This window comes from Danio rerio, chromosome 2 (genome assembly GCF_052040795.2).
Source record: "Danio rerio strain M-AB ecotype USA chromosome 2, GRCz13ab, whole genome shotgun sequence".
Lineage (NCBI taxonomy): Eukaryota > Metazoa > Chordata > Actinopteri > Cypriniformes > Danionidae > Danio > Danio rerio.
This window is the reverse complement of record NC_141022.1, coordinates 37,017,076-37,038,495: the sequence shown is the minus strand read 5'-3', so window position 1 is coordinate 37,038,495 and position 21,420 is coordinate 37,017,076. Positions and strand designations below refer to the sequence as shown.

The 21,420-nt window shown below is 33.7% G+C and overlaps 2 protein-coding genes across 2 annotated transcripts in view; one reads left to right on the top strand and one right to left on the bottom strand.

The window, feature by feature from the left end:
• LOC137487498 (uncharacterized) overlaps positions 1-7,535 on the bottom strand; it is a 35,800-nt gene extending 28,265 nt beyond the window's left edge. The window contains exons 1-10 of the mRNA XM_087240200.1: positions 7,255-7,535; positions 6,204-6,512; positions 5,305-5,613; positions 4,402-4,713; positions 3,766-4,041; positions 2,554-2,648; positions 2,391-2,438; positions 1,861-2,239; positions 1,539-1,709; positions 345-433 (exon numbers count right to left, since the gene is read on the bottom strand). Coding sequence (XP_087096326.1) covers positions 345-433; positions 1,539-1,709; positions 1,861-2,239; positions 2,391-2,438; positions 2,554-2,648; positions 3,766-4,041; positions 4,402-4,713; positions 5,305-5,613; positions 6,204-6,512; positions 7,255-7,372 — 2,106 coding nt within the window. The 5' untranslated portion in view covers positions 7,373-7,535. The remainder of the gene's footprint in view (positions 1-344; positions 434-1,538; positions 1,710-1,860; positions 2,240-2,390; positions 2,439-2,553; positions 2,649-3,765; positions 4,042-4,401; positions 4,714-5,304; positions 5,614-6,203; positions 6,513-7,254) is intronic.
• Positions 7,536-12,414: 4,879 nt separating this feature from the next.
• Positions 12,415-18,440, top strand: atp6v0b (ATPase H+ transporting V0 subunit b). Its single transcript, NM_199561.2, is given in 8 exon segments — positions 12,415-12,674; positions 13,386-13,434; positions 13,623-13,706; positions 14,008-14,085; positions 14,397-14,466; positions 14,913-14,964; positions 15,055-15,245; positions 17,273-18,440. Coding segments are annotated over 8 exon segments (621 nt in total). The 5' UTR covers positions 12,415-12,604; the 3' UTR covers positions 17,300-18,440.
• Positions 18,441-21,420: the final 2,980 nt, after the last annotated feature.

Sequence of the window (21,420 nt, the reverse complement as noted above, 5' to 3'; positions counted from 1 at the left end):
TGCAAAGGCCTACTAACCACTGGGAAAACTCCCGATCATAGATATATGTGTATATGTCTATATATCTCCAATGCAACTTGGTCCCATATTAATTTCAAAGGAGCGCTACCCTGTACTAAAATAGCGGCTCTATTGATGCATTCCTTCCAATAGACATCGATAGCATAGGCGACATCTAATGTAAATATCTATGTCATTTCAGAAGCTTTTATCATACAGCAACTTATTCTCAGTGCAGTGTATTAGTACTGACTGTACAGCTTTCCATAAACCTGTAAATCTAATGCCTATTACCTACTAGCTAATCAAATCAAATCAAAAATAAGTCATTAACATGTATTTACCTTAAGCCAGGCATGGAGGTTGAGGCGCTCCAGTTCAATCCGCTCTCTGGGGTCTGTCTTGAGACAGCAGCGCATAAAATCGCAGCATTCTGTACAGAAAGAAAAGAGAGACATATGATTATTACATTGAAATTTGTTGACACTTAAACGATCTAGATCTGGGATGTGCAACTTTGCTCTTGGAGGGCCGCTATCCTGCAGAGTTTAGCTCCAACACTCATCGAACACACGTTTCTATAGCTTTCCAGTGATCTTAAAAGCATTGATTAGATGATTCAGGTTTGTTTGATTAGTAATGGAGCAAAAGTCTGGCCATCCAGGATGAAAGTTGCCCTTCCCTGATCAAGACGATCATCCTTTTTAAGCCACAAGTTAATTTGTTGTTCTGTCTAAAGGCAGACATACACGGTGCGAAGATTGTAGATTATGAAGGTCAGAAGATTATATATAGTGTCAAAAACATGGACATAGGTAGACATTGCTTTCAGAGTTAATCTCTCTCTCATTCTCCCTCTCTCTCATGTATCAGCTTTTGATAAAAATCGGAAAACCAGTATACCTGATTTGTGAATTATAAAGTGAAATATACAGTTAAAGTCATAATTATTAGCCCCCTTTGAATTTATTTATTTTTTTTATATTTCCCAAATAATGTTTAACAGAGCAAGGAAATTTTCATAGTATGTCTGATAATATTTTTTCTTCTGGAGAAAGTTTTATTTGTTTTATTTCGGCTGGAATAAAAGCAGTCTTAAATTTTTAAACACCATTTTAAGGACAAAATTATTAGCCCCTTAAAGATATTTTTTCCCAATAATCTACAGAACAAACTATCATTATACAATAACTTGTCTAATTACCCTAACCTGCCTAGTTACACTAATTCACCTAGTTAAGCCTTTAAATGTCACTCTAAGCTGTATAGAAGTGTCTCAAAAATATCTAGTAAAATGTTATTTACTGTCATCATGGCTAAGATAAAATAAATCAGTTATTTTTTATATAAATGATGTATTTTTCAGTTAGAGATGAGTTATTAAAAATATGCAATGCAGCAATGACCATACTAGCATCAATGATTTCCACTTCTCCTGATGGGAAAATCGCATACAAGTTCGTACAACAGCAATATTTCATGCACCTGCCTTGAGACTAAAAAATTACAACTGTTCTTTGCTGAAATGAAGATCTCACCTTCTGACAGGCCTTCTATGTCTTTTGTCATGATCCTGTTCAGTTCACGTAATGTTGGAAATTTCCAGAAAAGCATTACAAACAAGACTAGCCCGAGAGACCACACTGTCGCTGGTTCTCCGTGGTATTTGCCAGTCATCTGAAACTCAGGAGGGCAAAACTCTTCGGTGCCTGGAGGAAAGAGATTTTGTTTAAATCAACATGCCATTTTTTAATTGAATATCCATTATTACTATGCAAGAATTCATTTGATTGAGAGCTTGGCCCACTCAGAGTCAAGTATGAAAAGCCCTCAACTCATCACCACAGCTTTCATACATACCACAATAGGCTGTGTAAGCCTCATCTTGGAGGATTTCTCCGCACCCGAAGTCAATCAATTTGACCTCAAGGGTGTCCGGGTTGATCAGGAGGTTCTCCAGCTTAATATCTCGGTGTAACACTTTTCTTTGGCAGCATGTTTGAGCTGCGAATACCGCCTGTTTCATGATAAACCGAATGGCGTCTTCTTTAATGGGGCCAACATAGCTTTTTATAAAAGCGCTCAGGGGCTGACAGGGTATGGGCCGTTCCAGAACCATGAGGTAGAAGCCCTGTTCCACCTGCCAGTCCAGAAGCTCAAGAATTTCAGGAACCCTTGGGCCTTGATTGACAAGGATTTGAAGAGCAATTTCTATTGGAAGTGGTTGAGCAAAACCATCCTAGAAAGAAAGAAAGTTTGGAATGACATGAGGGTAAGTAATTAATAACATAATTTAATTTATGGGTGAACTAATCCTTTAATGTTAGCATGACGTGTTTGAAATGTAAAATTGTTAGACTGAGAAGAAACAAAAAGCACAGTCTTCTTACAATGCTGATGAACTTCGTGCAGAACATGGGACAGTGTTTCACTGCCACCTGATCAACAAAACAAAAGAATGGATGTTTTAAAATTAGGAACAAAGGAAATGATGAAATAAGACTAATAGGACAAAATGAATGGCTAGATTATTATTGCAATTCAGATTCATACCTGAAGTCCATCATCCAAACGAGTCGCTGCATAGACGGTCCCAAAACCACCTTCACCGAGCTCCTCACCAATTTCATATTTGCGTGAATTGATGACTGTTAAAAGAGAAATCAGATTTGTTGGGAAAAAAATTGACTACACTTACTATTATAGCTGAATGTTAGTTATCAAAAACAATTAAACAATATGTATATTTAAGTTAGTCTGAAGCTTAAACTACTAAACTGTAGGGGTGTAACTATTCGCACCTAACCATTTTGGTGCAGGACTTTAAGTTCAGTCAATGTGTACAAAATATGGACAAAAAGACAGATCAAATCAGGGAAAAAGTGACACTGCTGGATGTTAATTCTCAGCAGCGCTCCCACACATCTCTGTGCATGAATGAACAAGAGTGAGTACAACACCTTAATAAATATTCAATGTTCCCAGAATTTTAAACAATAATTTTAGGTTCTTGCGTTTTCTGAATACAGGTGAAAAAAAGTATTTTATTAAAACTTAAATATAACTGTTGTTTTTTCTGTCAAATAAAATTTGGCAGATTTTTTAATTTTCGATGCAGCAAAGGTTTTAATAATAGTAGTTGTCTGATTTGTTTTAATGACTGAAAAATCCATATATATATATATATATATGTTAAAATTTATGTTTATGATAATTAATGTAGAATTCCCTTTTTCTCACTTTTTATTTACTTGATTATTTTTAGATTATTAGAGCTCTAACTTTTATGATAATATATATTATAACTGATATTAGTAATAAGAAATTTTTTCGGTCACACTTTACAATAAGGTTCATTAGTTAATGTTAATTAATGCATTTACTAACATTAATAAATAATGAACAATACATTTACTACTGTATTTGTTCATGCTAGTTAATGTTAGTTACTGAAAATACAGTAGTTCATTGTTAGTTCATGTTAACTCATCGTGCATTAACTAATGTTAACAAGCACGAACTTGGATGTTAATAATGCATTAGTAAATGTTCAATTATGATTAATAAATGCTGTACATCTGTTGTTAATGATTAGTTTATGTTAGTAAATGCATTAACTAATGAACCTTATTGTAAAGTGTTACAATTTTTTCTTCCACACTGTAATGGAATTGAACAGAACTATATATAGTTACACCCTATAAACTGAGATATACTGTGAATGTTCATTGAATTAAGGAATGAGTGTCAAGGTAGCAAACTGACCGAAAAAGTTTTTCTTCTTCTCAAAAACACGTTCACACAAGTCAGCTAGCGAAGGCACTGCAGCTTGAAGGACATCATCCTCACTACAGTTGGACGTAGCACAGGCTGTAGGGACGTTGTCAATACTTTGAGCTGCAGCATGGTCTGAGATTTGAAGGGTTGGTGCAGTGCTGGGAGAATGGAGGACTTCACTGTGGTCATCAACATGTACTGGACAGCCACTAGTGTTTGGTTCCTCCACTGACAGGTGTTCAGTCCTGCCATTAATATCTCGACCTAAAAAAGAAAAAACATGTAATGGATGTCAATGGTTACAGGCTTTCAACATTCTTTAATATAACTTCTTTTCTGTTCAACAGAAAAAAAACATGTACTGGTTTGGAACAAGTCGAGGGTGAATAAATGATGGCAGAATATTATTTGTTTGGTGGACTATCTCTTTAAAATGCATAACCTTGAGTTTTAATAATACACAAGTAAATGTTGTAGTTTGATTAATGCTGTGCAAGTATTTTTAATTCTTATTTCATAAATACAATAACTAAAATTAACGGATGGAACAGTTTTAAACTATTTATCGTCCTATTAAGCTGGATTCTAATCTCTGCATGTTCAGGGTGAAGTTAGCAAACTGACCAGTCACAGTTTTCTCCATATCCTGCTGCTGGCATAACTGTGGATCATCCTTCACCTGAAGAACACGTGCAAACAAGTCAGCTAGCAAAGAGATTGCAGATGGAAGGACATCATCCTCACTACAGTCGGACATGGCACAGACTGTAGGGACGTCGTCAATATTTTGAGCTGCAGCATGGTCTGGAGTTTGAAGGGTCGGTGCGGTGCTGGGAGAAAGGAGGATCTCACTGTGGCCATCAACATGGACTGGACAGCCACTGGTGTTTGGTTCCTCCAATGACAGGCCTTCAGTCCTGCCATCAATATCTCGACCTGAAAAAAGAAAAAGTATGTAATAACTAAAAATTGTTTCATTCACATTTGATAAATGAAATATTAACATTGAAAAAGTGACACTGCTCGATGTAAATGCTCAGTAGTGTTCTGAATACTGAAACATTGACAAACATTTATGTGAATGAATAGAATTAATACATTTTCAGAGTGTTTCTTTATTTTGTACAATCATTTTTTACTTAATTGTATTTTCTAATTGTTTACCTTGCTCTTTTTTAGAATATGGGTGAGAAATGTAAGTATTTTCTATTGATCACAACAAATGCAGTACACATTTTTTATTCTTAATTCATGTTAGCAAAAAAATAAATATCATTAATCAATGAAACATTATTGTAAACTGTTACTAATTCTTGTATTGTTTTAACCAGGCAGGCATTTATTTAAAATGTTTTAAACTGTTAATGTTCACAACTGACAAAACAAAGAAGCCATTCTAAATGTTGCCATTTTTCTCACAAACCATACTGAAATTTAACTGAACCACTTATTATTACACTTCTATTAAACTGTCATCTAGTCTGTGCATGTTCATTGAATTACTTAATGGTAAGTTAACTAACTGACCAGTTACAGTTTTCTCCAAATCCTGCTGCTGGCATGACTGTGGCTCAGTGTCCTGAAGAACACGTGCACACAAGTCAGCTAGCAAAGGCACTGCAGCTTGAAGGACATCATCCTCACTACAGTCGGACATGGCACAGACTGTAGGGACATCATCAATATTTTGAGCTGCAGCATGGTCTGGAGTTTGAAGGGTCGGTGCAGTGCTGGGAGAAAGGAGGACCTCACTGTGGCCATCAACATGGACTGGACAGCCACTGTTGTTTGGTTCCTCCGATGACAGGTGTTCGGTCCTGCCATCAAGTTCTCGACCTAAAAAAGAGCAAAAAGTATGTAATAACTAAGGATTCTTTTATTCACATTTGATAAACGAAATATTAACACTGAAAAAGTGACACTGCTCGATGTAAATGCTCAGTAGTGTTCTGAATACTGAAACATTGACAAACACATTTATGTAAATGAATGAAATGAATAAATATTCAGAGTGTTCCTTAATTTTGTACAATCATTTTTAGCTAACTGTATTTTCTAATTGTTTATCTTGCTCTTATTTTGATTAAGGGGTAAGAAATGTAAGAATTTTCTATTGTTTACAACAAATGCAGTACACATATTTTTTTATTCTTAATTCAAGTTAGCAAAAAAATTAATATCATTAATAATGGAACATTATTGTAAAGTGTTGCCATTTCCCTTATTATTTTAACCAGGCAGGCATTTATTTAAAATGCTTTAAACTGTTAATGTTCACAACTGACAAAACAAGGAAGCCATTCTAAGTTTTACCAATTTTCTCACAAACCATACTGAAATTTAACTAAACCACTTATTATTACACCCCTATTAAACTGCCGTCTAATGATTGAATTGCTTAATGGTGAGTGAGTTAACAAACTGACCAGTTATAGTTTTCTCCATATCCTGCTGCTGGCATGACTGTGGCTCAGTGTCCTGAAGAACACGTGCACACAAGTCCGCTAGCAAAGGCACTGCAGCTTGAAGGACATCATCCTCACTACAGTCGGACATGGCACAGACTGTAGGGACGTCGTCAATATTTTGAGCTGCAGCATGGTCTGGAGTTTGAAGGGTCGGTGCAGTGCTGGGAGAAAGGAGGACCTCACTGTGGTCATCAACATGGACTGGACAACCACTGGTCTTTGGTTCCTCTGATGACAGGTGTTCGGTCCTGACATCAATTTCTCGACCTAAAAAGAGAAAAAATATTCAATAACTAAGGAATTTTTTAATTCAAATTTTATAAATGAAATATTATTTAGCCATATCAATGGATAATATAAATTATGAAGTGACTATGTGGGGTTTAGTTTTGTGGTTTCAACATGCATGTATGTGCTTGTTATGCTTTTTGTGTTTTGACCTTACCTCCTATCTTAGTTAAAGCAATGAATTGCAGTTGCATGACAATGTGAGCGTTTATGCTATGTAAAAAACTGTATGATGATGAGTTTATTTGTTTATTTTAATTTTGTAACACAATATCTATTATACTGTAATGCATTACAGATTTTCTCAGTCACTTTGGTATTGTGGCTTGTTCCGTATTGCCTCTATACAGATTGTTACAGATTAAATTAGATACTGCTCATTCGTTTAGTTTATGAGACAAATAAAACCAAAATCTCCTGCACGGGTTGTGATGAAAACTGCCCAGAGATACAAAAAAATTGTATAGGCCTACAGGCAAACTTGATCTTTAAATAAGTTTATCCAAGAGACGTGCTGGTTTGGAAATATGGAGAATAACTGAAGAAATATACTAAATCAACTGTAGATACACAATCGACTGTATGTTACAGACTTTATAAAACTGATTGATAAAACTAGGCTAATTAAATATAATATTAAAATTAATAATAAAACACTTAAACGACAACGAGTGTAGGGCCCTATATACAGACTTTGGTGTTCTTATAACATATGATTTACCATCACTGGTCATCGTGGATGGAGTGTTTTTCTCCACGAGTTCTTCCCCATCTGAGTGGGTTTTGTTGACGGTCCTTTCTCGCAGGACTAAAGCAATTACTCCGAGTAATGTAAACATTTTAAAAGAGTAAATAGTCTAAAAAACGAGAACTTTGAAAAACCGATCTATCAAAGAGATAGTCTTCGTGTATTTGCAGACTACCAGATCTTGAGTAATGACGCAAATTCAGCAACACGTCAACTTTAGAACGTGATGGAACGTCAATTGACATTCTAAATTCCAGCAACACCAAGCTGAAACGTGATTGGCCCATTTAAAGCATATTTAAAAAAAACTGAACAAAGTAATAGACAATAATTTTTAGTTGTTTTTTCGGGTGTATGTGTGGGGACGGGGGTGTATGGAGGATAAAACCTACAAAACAATAAATAAATAAATACGCAAATCTTCCAGCAAGAAGACAGGGAGGAAGAAGTAAAGTTGACATTTATTTATCAATTATAGCCATTTTAAAGTTTCACTATTTAAGAGTTGTGTATTTTGGTAAGTGATTTTAGAAATAAATGATCTGTTTAAAATGCACAAAACTCCTTGAAGCAAGTCTAAATGTTATTATTAGCTCGTTTCTGTTTTCACTTTCATGGTTTCATTCACTAACAAATCACAATCTTTAAAATTAGTTGAGACAATTTGTAAATTAACAAATAGTTTTAACTTTCTCTTTTGTGATTTGGTGTCATTTAGCCAGATTGTCTGACTCAGGAAATCACTCATACTTTTTTGTTTGGAGTACTCATTTCTAACTTAAGAGCTCAAATATTGCTATACACAATACTGTTATCAGTATTTATGTAACATTTTTAATACTCTTTAGTTACAACCACATATATCCAAACCATCTCCAAGTGCGTGGCAAGAATACAGAATCAAGAGATTGACCATCACAAAGAGCGTGTTTCATGGCAAGTGAAATAAAAATTATTTTAGTGAAACTTGGGCAAAGTTAACTGTATTTAAATATTTTTAAAATCCAAATTTTTTTTTTCAGTTTCAGGCCTCGCTGTTGTGCTGGATGTGAAGAAATGTTGGGACTTCCTTTGTCTTTGTTGAATGATTTGTAGAGCAGTATCGAATATGGTCAGCCCTTCCTTTGACCCACACAACAAAAGCTGAGAGGAGAAGAGACAGGTAATCTAGAGCTAAATTTGATTACTGATAGCTGAGTGATTACCTTAGGACAGTGTTTTTCAGTCCTGGTTCTGAGATCTGCACACAGACTTTTAAATTCAGTCCACCAGCCCCAGGGCTTCCGGTTAATTTTCATTCCATACAAAATTTGCCACATTTAGGATCTGATTTCTTAAAAAAAATTGATATAAGAAATTTCTTATATAAAATTTTCTTTATATAAAATTGATTTCTATATAAAGTGGGAATCAGACCAAACAAGATGCACTGCAATAAATTATGTTTTTCTGTTTCATGTTTTTGAAATATGGAAATTAGTTTTAGTGTTTTCAATAGAATTTCTGCGCTAGCCTGCCGCTAATGACAGCACCTGTATTTAAACCGCTTTTGTCTCTTTTTACGCTTTAACAACCAAATGGATGCTTAAATATTTCAATTACATTACAACATAAATGCTGTGAAAGTAACCTTATTAAATTGAAAATAGTCACATTAATCTTTCACCGGAAGTTCATCATTGGCTGAAAAACACTAGCTGTGCATATAGCACATTGTATAGTATATGCTACTGCATTTTTTGTTATTTATTTACTTGCTATAGAAAAATCTTTAAGATTTATTTAGAAGAAAACTGAACTTGTGCTTGTTTGTTGGACAAGGACTGTTGCAGTGAAAACAAATTTGCAAACATTTTTCATCTTACGTTAGGGATGCACTGGTATAGAATTTTTGGCTGATACAATAACTGTAGATTTGGAGGCAGGTAACCGACTAGCCAATAAATATAATTATTTTAAAGTTTTCAGCATGACTGCTAAAATAAAAGCCAAACACATAAAGTGAACAACTGATTTTATTTTTAAAACTTCATAAAAGTTTGAACTGATCTTAGAATACTCAAAAAAAAAAAAAAAAACTTTTTTCTACTCAAAAGAAAAATAGCAATAATTTCAAAATTACAAGGCGATTACAGACCTGTTTTCGCAATTTCACATAATTCAGCATGCCAAAAAATAAATTATTTCATTTTCTCTGCATAGCAAATGAACATGCAAGAAGCTAAATAAATATATTTTAAATAAAATGAAAATGAAAATAAAAACACTAAGCCAAAAAGAAAATGAATGAAAGAACTAAGAACTGAAATCAGGTCAAATGTTCTCAAATGAAATGTGTTACAGTAATATACTATTCTTAGTTGTTTGACATTTTTATGACAGCATTACCGCAAAATTCTCTTGTGCTTCCACAAAAATCATTACATGTCAGTTATTAATAGCTGATTTAACTTTTGACAGCATGCGTTGACTATTTCATTTAACACAGAATATAAACATTTTTCTTTTTATATGTGTTTAATTCGATCGAATGCTAAACATGGACATTTTTTTTACAGAACAGCCAGAAGTAGGGCATTCAAATTTATCAATAAAAATAATCCCATTTGCATAAATAAAATTTAGCCTAATCTGTATTTTCTATTCCTAACAAATTATTCAACAGATTATTAAAAATGGCAATGCTGTCTAAAATGAAACTAGTTTTTCTGAAAAATCTGTTAGCAAACACAAATGTGATCTTGTTGAACATGACTGATTATGTTGAGTCTTGCTCAAATGGACAAAACATAAAGAAAACGCCTCCATCACAGAGAAACAGGCACTCGTATGAGGTCTCCGCCTAAAAGGAACTTGCATCCATTTTTCTTCTTTGTGTAGATACAATTCTATTTGCTTTCATCTATTAGTATTTTTTTAAACATAGGCCTGTCTGTTTTTGGGGGTCCTGCAGATAACTGCCTGGACCTGCATTCACCTTATAATTTTTTTCCTGTGCTGCACTGTTGCATCACATTATCTTTAAAATAATTCTCAGCACCTAATTTAGAATTGATCTGAGTATTTTTCAAGATAAAACGTAATGCAAACAAAGTAGATGTTTATGTTTAAAGTTAACGATTAAGTTAAAAATTAGTTGAAAGGTTATTAAATAAATTTACAAATTGTAAAAAAAAAAAAATTAACAACTGCTTTAAACATTACACTGCTTCACCCCATGTACTTCTAAATATGTTAAATAACACATATTCATTAATTCGAGCAGCACGGCTGCTGAGAAGGCTTTGTTAGATCACTGTGTGTAGAGCCATAGCCATCACGTGTTCTTATTATAATTATTATAAATATGCAGATCAAACTGAATACAATCTTACATTAACGACACATGGCAAGCAACGCGTCGTTGATGTAATTTTTTCGTTTATTTTATTTTTAATAAATTTGCAACAAATTTAAAAAAAATATTTTTTCACACTGTTATTATGGGGTATTTTGTGTAGAATCTTGAGGAAATAAATTAATTTAATCCATTTTAGACTAAGGCTGTAGCATAAAAATTTTTGGGAAAAAGCGCTATGAATACTTTCCAGATGCACTGTAAATACACATCTTTTTAAAGACTCAATGTACCATCAAATACAACAGACTATTCCTGGATATTTCTGGAGTTCCAATCAGACTGTAATAATGATAAATTAGGAATTATATTTATATATCAGTCAGGTTTTGTTAAGGAAAAATTATGGTTTGGGGTTACGTTCAGTATGGGGGCATGTGAGAGATCTGCGGAGTAAATGGCACCATCAATAGCCTGAGGTATCAAGACATTTGTGCTTCCCATTACATTACAAACCTCAGAATAGGTAAATTCTTCAGCAGGAAACCATTACTTTACATTACATTACTCATACTTTAGCCTTCACAAGTTCTTGATAACAAAGAAGGTCAAGGTGCTCCAGGATTGGCCAGCCCACTCACCAAACATGGACATTAGTTCTTTTTCCACTGCACCATGACTTTATATTCTGCACTGTATTATTTCTGTTAAGTGACAAGACTTTTGTCTAAGCAAAGTCAGACCTTACTGTTCTAATTAAATAATTAAAAATCAAGGCATGATCATATTTTATTTGGTAAAATAAGCGTAATCTAGAGGCCTTTGCCTTTCATATAAGCCACTTTTGATTCCAAATGATCAACTAGAAGTCAAGTAATTATTTGTTGTTCCTAATACTTGGATAGTCGACAAGAGTTTTGTCAGGTAGTGTACAGTTGGAGTCAGAATTATTACCCCCGTTATACTTTCCCCAAATTCTGTTTAATGGAAAGAAGAAACATTTCTTAACAAAATAGTTGGTCACACTTTATTTTGATGGTACGTTTGTTGATTTTAAGTTACATTGCATTTACAAATAATTCTTATTAGATGATAAGTAGACTGTTAGGTTGGGGTTAGGGTTAGTGTAAGTTGACATGTGCTTGCAAAGTTGCATAAAAAACTGCTTTTATTCTAGTTGAAATTAAACAAAAAAATACTATTTTATTATAGAAGAAAAAAATAGATATTGACTGAAATACTGTGAAAAATGTTTTGCCCTGTTAAACATCATTTGGGAAATATTTGGAAAAAGAAAAAAAAATCACTGAGGGCTAACAAATCTGACTTTAGCTGTATATAGGCATATACACATCTATATGAATATGTATTTAATTGTTTTATAGTAGGCTATGTATATTGTTTGTATTACTTTTCTTTATCTTACATGTTGTTTCTATGATTATTACTTGCTATTAATATTATTGTTATTAACTTACTATTATTTTGGATGGAGAGACAGAGAGAGATTACATAAAATATGAATAAAATACTTTATAATCTAGGCTACTTACTGAATAAGTTACAGCGCAAACTTGTAAAAAAGAAAATAAGTTGATACCGGAGATAATAGGGCTTAAAGCTGTTTGTAGAAGTAAAAATAAACATGGTACACATTTTATTGTGCCGTGAGATTTACGTTTGAAAGTTCCTGTGAACAAAAATACGAAACCAACGATTGAACTGATTGGAGATCAGCGCTTGGGACAACTAACGGGAGAGTGACGTTCGAGTCACGTGCACAGCTCGAGCTCGTCACATGATCAGCTGATGACTGCTTCCCCTCTGATGGATGCAGGATTTCCAGCCTTCGCCGCTTCGACGGGCTCACAGCAATCCATTTCTCTCCAAAATACGACAAGCCGACAGAAAATAACAAAGCAGTAGCTTTAGGTTCAGTCGAGGAGGAACCTTTAGATAGCAAATCTGGCGCTGCTGTTGGAGTTGATGATGAACGGGCACGCGATTTTATACACCGGGGTCACTTTGGCCTTCTGGTCGACTATGGTGATCGTCGGTAAGTGCTAATAAAACCTTTTAAAACATACATAGAATGAACACTCTCATCTTGTTGTTATTAATTTGTCTTTATTCGTATTTATAATTCTTTCTTCTTTTTAGCAGATAAGCATTTTGACGTATTTAAGCAGACGTTAGCTGTCAGACACTAGCACGACTAACGTTAACGTTACGCCGAACAATAATAATATTAATGTCATTGAGGAATAATGCAAGCTGTTTTCAGAATGAAAACATTGGTGTAAAGTTGAAATGAAATGTATTATATAATTATACTATAGGAATAGTACCGAACCCTTTAAAGTCCTGTCGGTGAGTAATAAGCATAATATTACACCTGCTGTGATGAGAACGTCATTATGTTCCTGAGGTGTTTCTTTTCCACACATTGACCGTAATGACACTGAAGAGTAGCAAAATGCATTTGTATATGTAGCCAGCATAGCTTTGTTTTGTATTTGCTACAAGGTTGTTAAACAGGTTTTATGAGCAAATGAGGAAGATGGCTCTCACATGACTGTGAGCTTTCACGTATTCCCTCTATGACTGAATGAAGAAGTGTGTGTGTGTGTGTGTCTGTGTGTGTGTTTTGTGCTACTTTAAAAGTTATTACCGTGCTACACTTTTTTTATATATATAATGATATCACCTTGATATTAACGTCATAGCTAAAAACAACACTAACCCATTTGTTTTTATTTCTCCACAGGTATTTGCTATACAATTTTTGACCTTGGATTTCGATTTGATGTAGCATGGTATGTATTGTGTAAACCAATCCTTCAAATACTATAATATTATGTTATTGCTTAACATGCTTGTTTTGTCCATTTACTGTAACATTAATAGCATGTAGTTCTGAAGTCCGTATTAGCTAATTAAAGATACAATTAATAATTTAAGTGTTCCCTATGATCTTTAGAAAACCTGATCTTTTTTGTCACAGGTTTTTAACGGAGACTTCTCCATTTATGTGGGCTAATCTTGGAATTGGCCTGGCCATTTCTCTGTCTGTTGTTGGAGCTGCATGGTAAGACTGTCCATTTCCTCTTTTTAGTCCAGTAACTTCGGAAATTCTGATCTGTAGTTTTCAATATCTCTTTTTTTTAGCTTTAAATTTAAAATGGCTCCATAAATGATGGATTCAACTATTTATGTTTAGCATACTTGACAAAATGTAATGTAATGCAAAAAAATTAACAACAATAACAGTTTTAGTAACAGTAACAGTATTATTAACAATATTTTTAAAAATATATGTTTTAAAGGCTAGATATTGTACTAGTAATGTGAATTGGTATCGTGAGAAACAATGTTTTTTGACTCTGCAGGGGGATTTACATCACTGGGTCCAGCATCATTGGTGGTGGAGTCAAAGCTCCAAGAATCAAGACCAAAAATCTTGTCAGGTAGATAAAATGTACTTTCTTTTTTATTTTGATTGAGTTTTCAGGATAAACCAGCGCAGAAAGACACTTCTGTATAAATTGAGAGATTTTATCAGAACCATGATTTTTAATCATCAAATGTTAAAAGTGCAATGTAGTTTTAATTCTCCTTCCAAAACAGTTAGATTAATAAAATGCTCATCTGGTTCATCTACCTTTATTACAATGTTGTAAAATATACGCAATTCCATCTGTTTGGTAATTCAGTTTTATATTCTTGCCTAAGGATTTTACTTTTTACTAATTTTTGACAATTTCTTTTTTTTTTCTAGTATTATCTTTTGTGAAGCTGTTGCCATTTATGGGATCATCATGGCAATTGTCATTAGCAATTTGGCAGAGGTAAGTGAAAACCTACCCATTTCTTAGTAGGCGTGGGCCAGTATAGGTTTCTGATGGTAGGATAATCTTGGATAAAAATATCACTGTATTGTGATTATTCCTTTAAACACAAAGTGAAAAGCAAAAACCTTTTTTCACCCCCTTGAACACAATATGTTATATTTTAGGAAGCATTACAATAATTCAGAACATTAAACATGTCAGGCTAAATAATTTACATAAATAAACGACATCTGCTGTCCTTATTAGTTTCATAAACACTATTTTTTACAAAATGTAAAAAAAACACATAAAAAAACCTTACATATACCTTAGAAATGGTATTACAGAAAATTTTAGTGGTTTTAAACCTTGACTTTTCCAAGCCATGATAAACCTTGAAACCGGTTGTCATCCAATGCCAAATTTCTTGAGAAAGATTTCTTTTATGTTTTAATGTCATTTAGAACTTCAGTGGCACGACTCCAGAGACTATTGGGTCAAAGAACTACCAAGCGGGTACGTGATGCTCTAAATCCCTCATCCTGAGTGTAATTTCTCCCTTAACTTCTGTTGAGCAACCAAATGACACTGGTGCTGTCCTTTCAGGCTACTCCATGTTCGGTGCTGGACTCACGGTTGGCTTTTCAAACCTCTTCTGTGGCATCTGTGTTGGCATTGTGGGCAGTGGTGCTGCCCTGGCGGATGCTCAGAATGCCAACCTCTTTGTCAGGATCCTTATTGTTGAAATTTTCGGCAGTGCCATTGGACTGTTTGGAGTGATTGTAGCCATTTTGCAGGTATGCTTTTTTAAACATATATTTTTTATTCTTTATAGGCTGAATATGTTTTGTTTATGGTTTTCTAAACAGGATTAGCATAGCACTTTACTGGAAAAGTAGTTGTTTATCATTTGAAATATGCTGCAACATATATTTGGAGCATTTAACTTCAAAACATAAAACACACACATTTGTTTTTGGTAAAAAACAAGAGATATGATTGTGTGTATTTTAGCACATTTAATTTCAGTGTTTTTTTTAATAAATCAATTGCTTTAGCTATGACGTTTATAATACATGTTTATGGTTAATGACACTTTAATTTCTGTTTGTTTAGTTTTTTTCCTATATTTACATTCCCTTTTCTCTTCTGAATATTGTTAAGAAATTTGATGAGAGCTAAAATACATGTTCATTATATATATATTTTTTGTCTTATGCTGCAGTCACACTAGAGCAATGATCTCAAACTCAATTCCTGGAAGGCCACAGCTTTGAATAGCTTAGCTCTAACCAGCTCCAACTCACTCCTGCTTAATAGTCTCTGGTGGTCTTGAACACCTTGATTAGTTGCATCCACTGTGTTTGATTAGGGTTGGAGCAAAACTGTGCAGAGCTGCGGCCCTCCAAGAATCTATTTTGATATCTATGCAATAGAGTTTGTACATGTAAAATTCTATAATACAGCACTGTGAAAAGGGGCGGGATTAAGCAAGATTATTAGACATAAAAAAAACAATTGGTCCATATTTAAAATTTCATAGAATTTAAAATAATTCTGAGTCCACCAAGCTTAAACTTTGCAACGCAGTGATCTGTGAAGTTTGTTGCATGAGCTTGCGTTTCCAGTCTGTTGCATTCGCATGCATATGAATGGAAGTCTATGAGGTGAAAAGTGCAGTGTGACTGCAGCTTTACTTGACTGAGCATGACCTTTTTTAATATAAAATACAGCATTAAAATTAAAACCAATGCAGAAAATCTGTCTGATGCATACTTTTAATGTAAAAAGTTTTAGTTTTGTGCGAGTGGTTCACTTTAAGTAGCAAATCCTGAGTTGTTAGCAAGCTTATCAGACTTGCTCAACTGATAGGAGAGAACTTTAAACTGATAGATGTTTTGGGTTTTAAATTACTTCTAAAACGTTGAAATCTCTTAGATTATTTTAACGTAAATCTATTTGTTACCCAAAATATAAATAAAGAAACACAAATCCAAAGATTTCTTGCTAAGAATTTGTGATTTTTAAAGCAAATGTCCTGATCTTTTTGTCTGCTCTTTTTTTTTTCTTTTTCTTTTTTAAATAAATCAAGTCATCTTATATTCCAGCAGCACTATTATCAATATACACTGCTAAAAAAATAAAAGGAACACCTAACACAATGAAACTTGAAGTGTTTCCTATATTTTTTGAGCAGTATACATTTAGTAATATTGTCAGTACACCCATTATTCAGGTATCATGTTGTCATTAAGTCATCAGATAGCTTGTACTTTGCTTTCAGTGAGTAAATATGTATTGACTGAAGGATATTATTTAAAAGAAAAATATTATTTTGCTCTTAGTTTGAAATGAAGTTTCCTCTCCCCTCTTCTTAATATTATTCCTCGTGTTAACAGGCTTTTAGTTCACCTAACTGACAAAGTGCTGTCATGAAGCATATTCTTCCCCGTCTGGTTTCCACCAGGATGATCTTTTGAATTATTTCTCATTAATATCCATCTAGCAAGTTATGTCCACTCACTGGAAAATGAATATTTTATCACCATTTCCAGTCACACATTGTAAATGAATCCGACAAGCATACTTGAATTCAGATACAGATTACTTTGCCACACCAGATCAACTCTTTTTAAAGGAGTCATTTCACGAGGCCTACACTTGCAATATGTCCTCTAATGATAAGATTTTCATGATATATTTTTGGTTGATTCGTTCAATATTCAGTGTTATTGATTATCAAGATTGTGTTGGTTAAACTTATGTTTTTTGATTTTTGATCTGCCTAATCTTTACCAAATATTTTTTTTTCCTCCCAATTTAGACATCGAAAGTAAAAATGGGAAATTAGACGACTACACAACCTACAGATCAAAGATGCTGTGTTGCTGTTGCAAACCGGAGGTGTAAATACATAGTAAATTATTTAAATGTATTTTCCTTTGTGTCTGTTTTTAACCATCATTTTCTGAAGATTGAAATATTGTATGTGCACCAATTTGTCTTAAACGAGTGCATGATGCCGTTTGTTCACTTAGGTTGACATCTCTCAGTTCTGTATGAAATGAAAATATCACTCAATGTTTTTGCCCATACTATCTCATAACATAGAATCCCAACATGAGGATTGTTCTGTTTGAAAACGAGAGGTATTATATTTATTAAAATAGCCTAATAACATATATGATGATCTTGCATATGGTGAAAGAACCAACTTGGCCCTATGTTGAGGTCCGTTTTGACATAAATAGGGTGTTATGTTTGTAATCATCTCAAATTCCAATATATAGTTGGCTGTGATTGTTCTGTACAGTACAAGAAAAGTGATTTCAATTGCATTGGTGTGGTTCTTTGCATTGGATGGCCGTAAATCGTGAAGTATTCTCTTGGTCGCCGTATGCAAGGGTATTCTTGTGTTTGCGTGATGAGCTGATCTGATCTCACTCTCATGTGTTGTGTTCCTTTCATGTAGCTGCTGTATTTAAGCAAAAATTTCTTTTAGGAAAAAAAAGTTGTACCAAAATAATAATGGTAAAAATGAATCTCCAAGTTTATCTCTGCCAGCGTAGAGCCTCACTTTGTAGATCTCTTCAGTTCTGGTTGGTTAAAAATCAAAGGATATATTAATCTGATGTGTGTACATATTAAAAAGAAATCTGCTATTTTGTGAAGCATGAGGTTGTTTGCCATTCCGTCTTTTCCTAGTTGTCTTGTGTTTTATTTTTGTTGTTTGTTTGTTTACTTTTTTTGTATTCTTTTTCTTTCTTTCTTGAAACAAGAAGTGGTCTTTATCCCCCAGGTTACTGTATAAAGTCTCAGCTTTATGAACAATATGTACTATTCTCTTTTTACTATTTGTGGTGTGTCAGGTATTTCTGAATAGGCTGTCATGACCTCAAAACTTCATCATTGGTTCCTTTTAAATTTTCTATTTTTAAAAGCTTTAATGTTAATTTAATATAAATAAATAAATGAGTGCAGTTTTTCCATTATAAATACCCCCCCCCCCCCCCCCCAAAAAAAAAAAACTGTGATAAATGCTTAAGTTGCATTTATCATGGATCTTATTTAATTTATAAATTACAAATATGTAAAGCAGGGCTGTGCAAACTCTGTCTTGGAGGGCTGGTGTCCTGCATAGTTTTGCTCCAACTTTCTTCAGTAAATCTGTCTGGAAGTATAGCTAGAAAAGCTTAATTAGCTGGTTCGGGTTTGTTCAATTGAGGTTGGAACTAAAATATGCAGGACATCAGGCCTCCAGGACTGAGTTTAGGCACCCCTGATATATAGGAAAATCTCAAAGGAACCGGTGGTAAGTTAGGCTTGTCAGTTTTGAAGTCGTCAGTTTTCAGCATCCTGATAGACACAGATATTTAATGCTATACTTAATTTTTGTGTTTGCAAATTTCAACGAGGCTGTATGGTTCTTTCTCAACCTCAAAAATAATATAAACAAGTTTAGAAAGACATTGCCAATTTTTGCAGTGGCTGAAATGCTTAACAGTACAACCCACAGCCTCATTTTCATTCATGTACAATTAAATAGTGTTTTTCCTTCGCTGCAGTCTGTAGGTTATCTAGCAAACCTGACAGTGCTCCGTTTGAACCACTGGTTATGATGACTATGATCAAACTCGCAAGATCAGTTGACCTTTTCTTAAATCAACTGAAATTCTATTTTTATTTCTATTTCTGATGTGTTTGTGAAGTGGAGCTACATACTAAACATGACTTTACTAACCACTGAATGTCCAAAATCAACTGTTAAATGTCTGTCTTTAAGTTAAAATGATCAGTCAACTTACAAACCCAATATGTAAAGCACTAGTCTTGTGAATCGTTTCCAGATGGTCCATTAGTCTTGCACTGGGTCTGTGGAGTGAATTATTAATATATATTTTTTTCTTTACGTGCTTAAGTGTTTCTTTTGAAACATTCCAACTTGGACCTGGTTGTAATGATGGATTACACTGAGAGGCTACTTTGAGTCTCATTATTCCAAAAGTCATGTGGTAAAGATGACCTTGTAAGCATTTCTTGTTTCAGTGATTGTTGAATATGTTAATGTGGTGATTCCATTGTTTTGATGTGTACAAGTGGATCCTCTAGAATTCATATAATTGTCCTTGGAGAAATTAAAAGAAACGTGAAAGTTCTTCGCAGTGTTTTTTATTGTTTGTAGTGCAGCAGAACTCAAACACTTGGTTATCAAATGACTAATCGTTTATTTATATTCTGGTGCTCTACACTCTAGAGGAGGCTTTCATTTTTATATTCTGTAAACGACTAGCTAATAGGAGTTAATTGACCACCTCGGACTATCATTCATATACAGTTGTGTAAATAAAAAAAAAGCAGTGCATTAAAAAGTGAATAAAAATGCAATTATTTTTATAGCTCGTATTTAAAAAAATTTCCATATTTCAAATGTAGTGGGAAGATAAATTACATATTCAATTCTAATTCAACTGATTAAGATTAAGTGATTTTGTATTTTTTTTACAGGAGGCAAATAAAAGGAATGTCAATGGGTTAATTCACCCAAAATGTAATATTATTAATTACTCATCCTCATATTGTTCCGTCTTTGTTCATTTTTAAAGAAACAAACTACAAGATTCTACATGTAATAAGAGCTCTCTCATCCTCTATAGACAACAGTTGTGACCCAGATCATTCAAAGCACTGTCATGATCAACACACAAGTGCTGTATTGTATAGTAAACACACACACTGACCTGATGCAGAGGACAGGCAAACAAAACTTTTTTGGCACACAAAAGTGCTCTTCGTGCTTTGTATTATTATTATAACTTAAACCACTGAAGTCACATCTGGGAATGTTTTTAAATGTAAACTTACTTTGAATGTTTTTTGTATGGTTGATGTCTATGGAGGATGAGCTCTTGGATTTCATCTAAAATATTTTTATTTATATTCTGAAAATGAGATCTTGGGGGATCGTAAGGGTGAGTAATTAATAGCAGAACTTTACATTTTTGGTGAGATAAATAAAAAATAGAGGCATCAATGCTTCGATCTTTTCTTTAGACTGAAACACTTAATAACAAACACATTTTTTACACTTCATTCCAATTACTGAATTTATTTGTATTGCCATTGTATCGGATAACTGCTGGGCATCATAATTGCAGCAAGTTAACCAACTTCTCTCGTACAAAAACCTTTATTTTAATCACTTAACAAACAAACTACATCCACAATTCCTGTGAAATAAGTTTTGCTTCGTAAACTGCATTTTTAATGTTACCTGCAGAAGTTATCAATTGGGTTAAAGTTAGGGCATTGAGCTGGCCACTCCACTACCCTAATCCCTATTGTCGGAAACCAAGTTTTTTCTTGATTACTTCTGTGTTTGGAGTCGTTGTCTCATTGAAACTCCTTTCAGGGGGATTTCCTCCTCAGCAGAGGAACATACTGTAATCTCTTCAAGAGTTTTGATGAATTCAAACTGATCTACGAAACGTGGTAAAGGTTAATAGATCTGGGACCACAGTATGAGAAACATCTCCAAATCATGATTGTTAGTGCAAAAAAGTGTACTTGATTCGAAAAGAGCAATTTACTCCCATAAGTCCACATTTTTTTAAGCCAGTTAATTTGTTCTTTGGTAAATTTGAACCAATTCTCCATATGCAGTATTTTCAACAATGGTGCTTTTATAGGGGTTTCTTACTGACAGCAGAATCTTGTTTGGCTGAATCTTTACCATTTGAACTATTCTTTAATCCATTAAAACTGTAGATGCATTTTTGTTCCATTTTCAACCATTACAAACAATTTAACGTGCATTAGAAACCTTGCTCCACAATTTAAATAAGTTTACCCTTCTTTAGTCAACTTTTTACTTATACATTACTGTTCTGAACAATGTTGGGACTGACCCATTTTATGTCACAATTCAGAAATAAATGAATTTTATAAAAATGTGTAACGCAATGCTAACTTTTC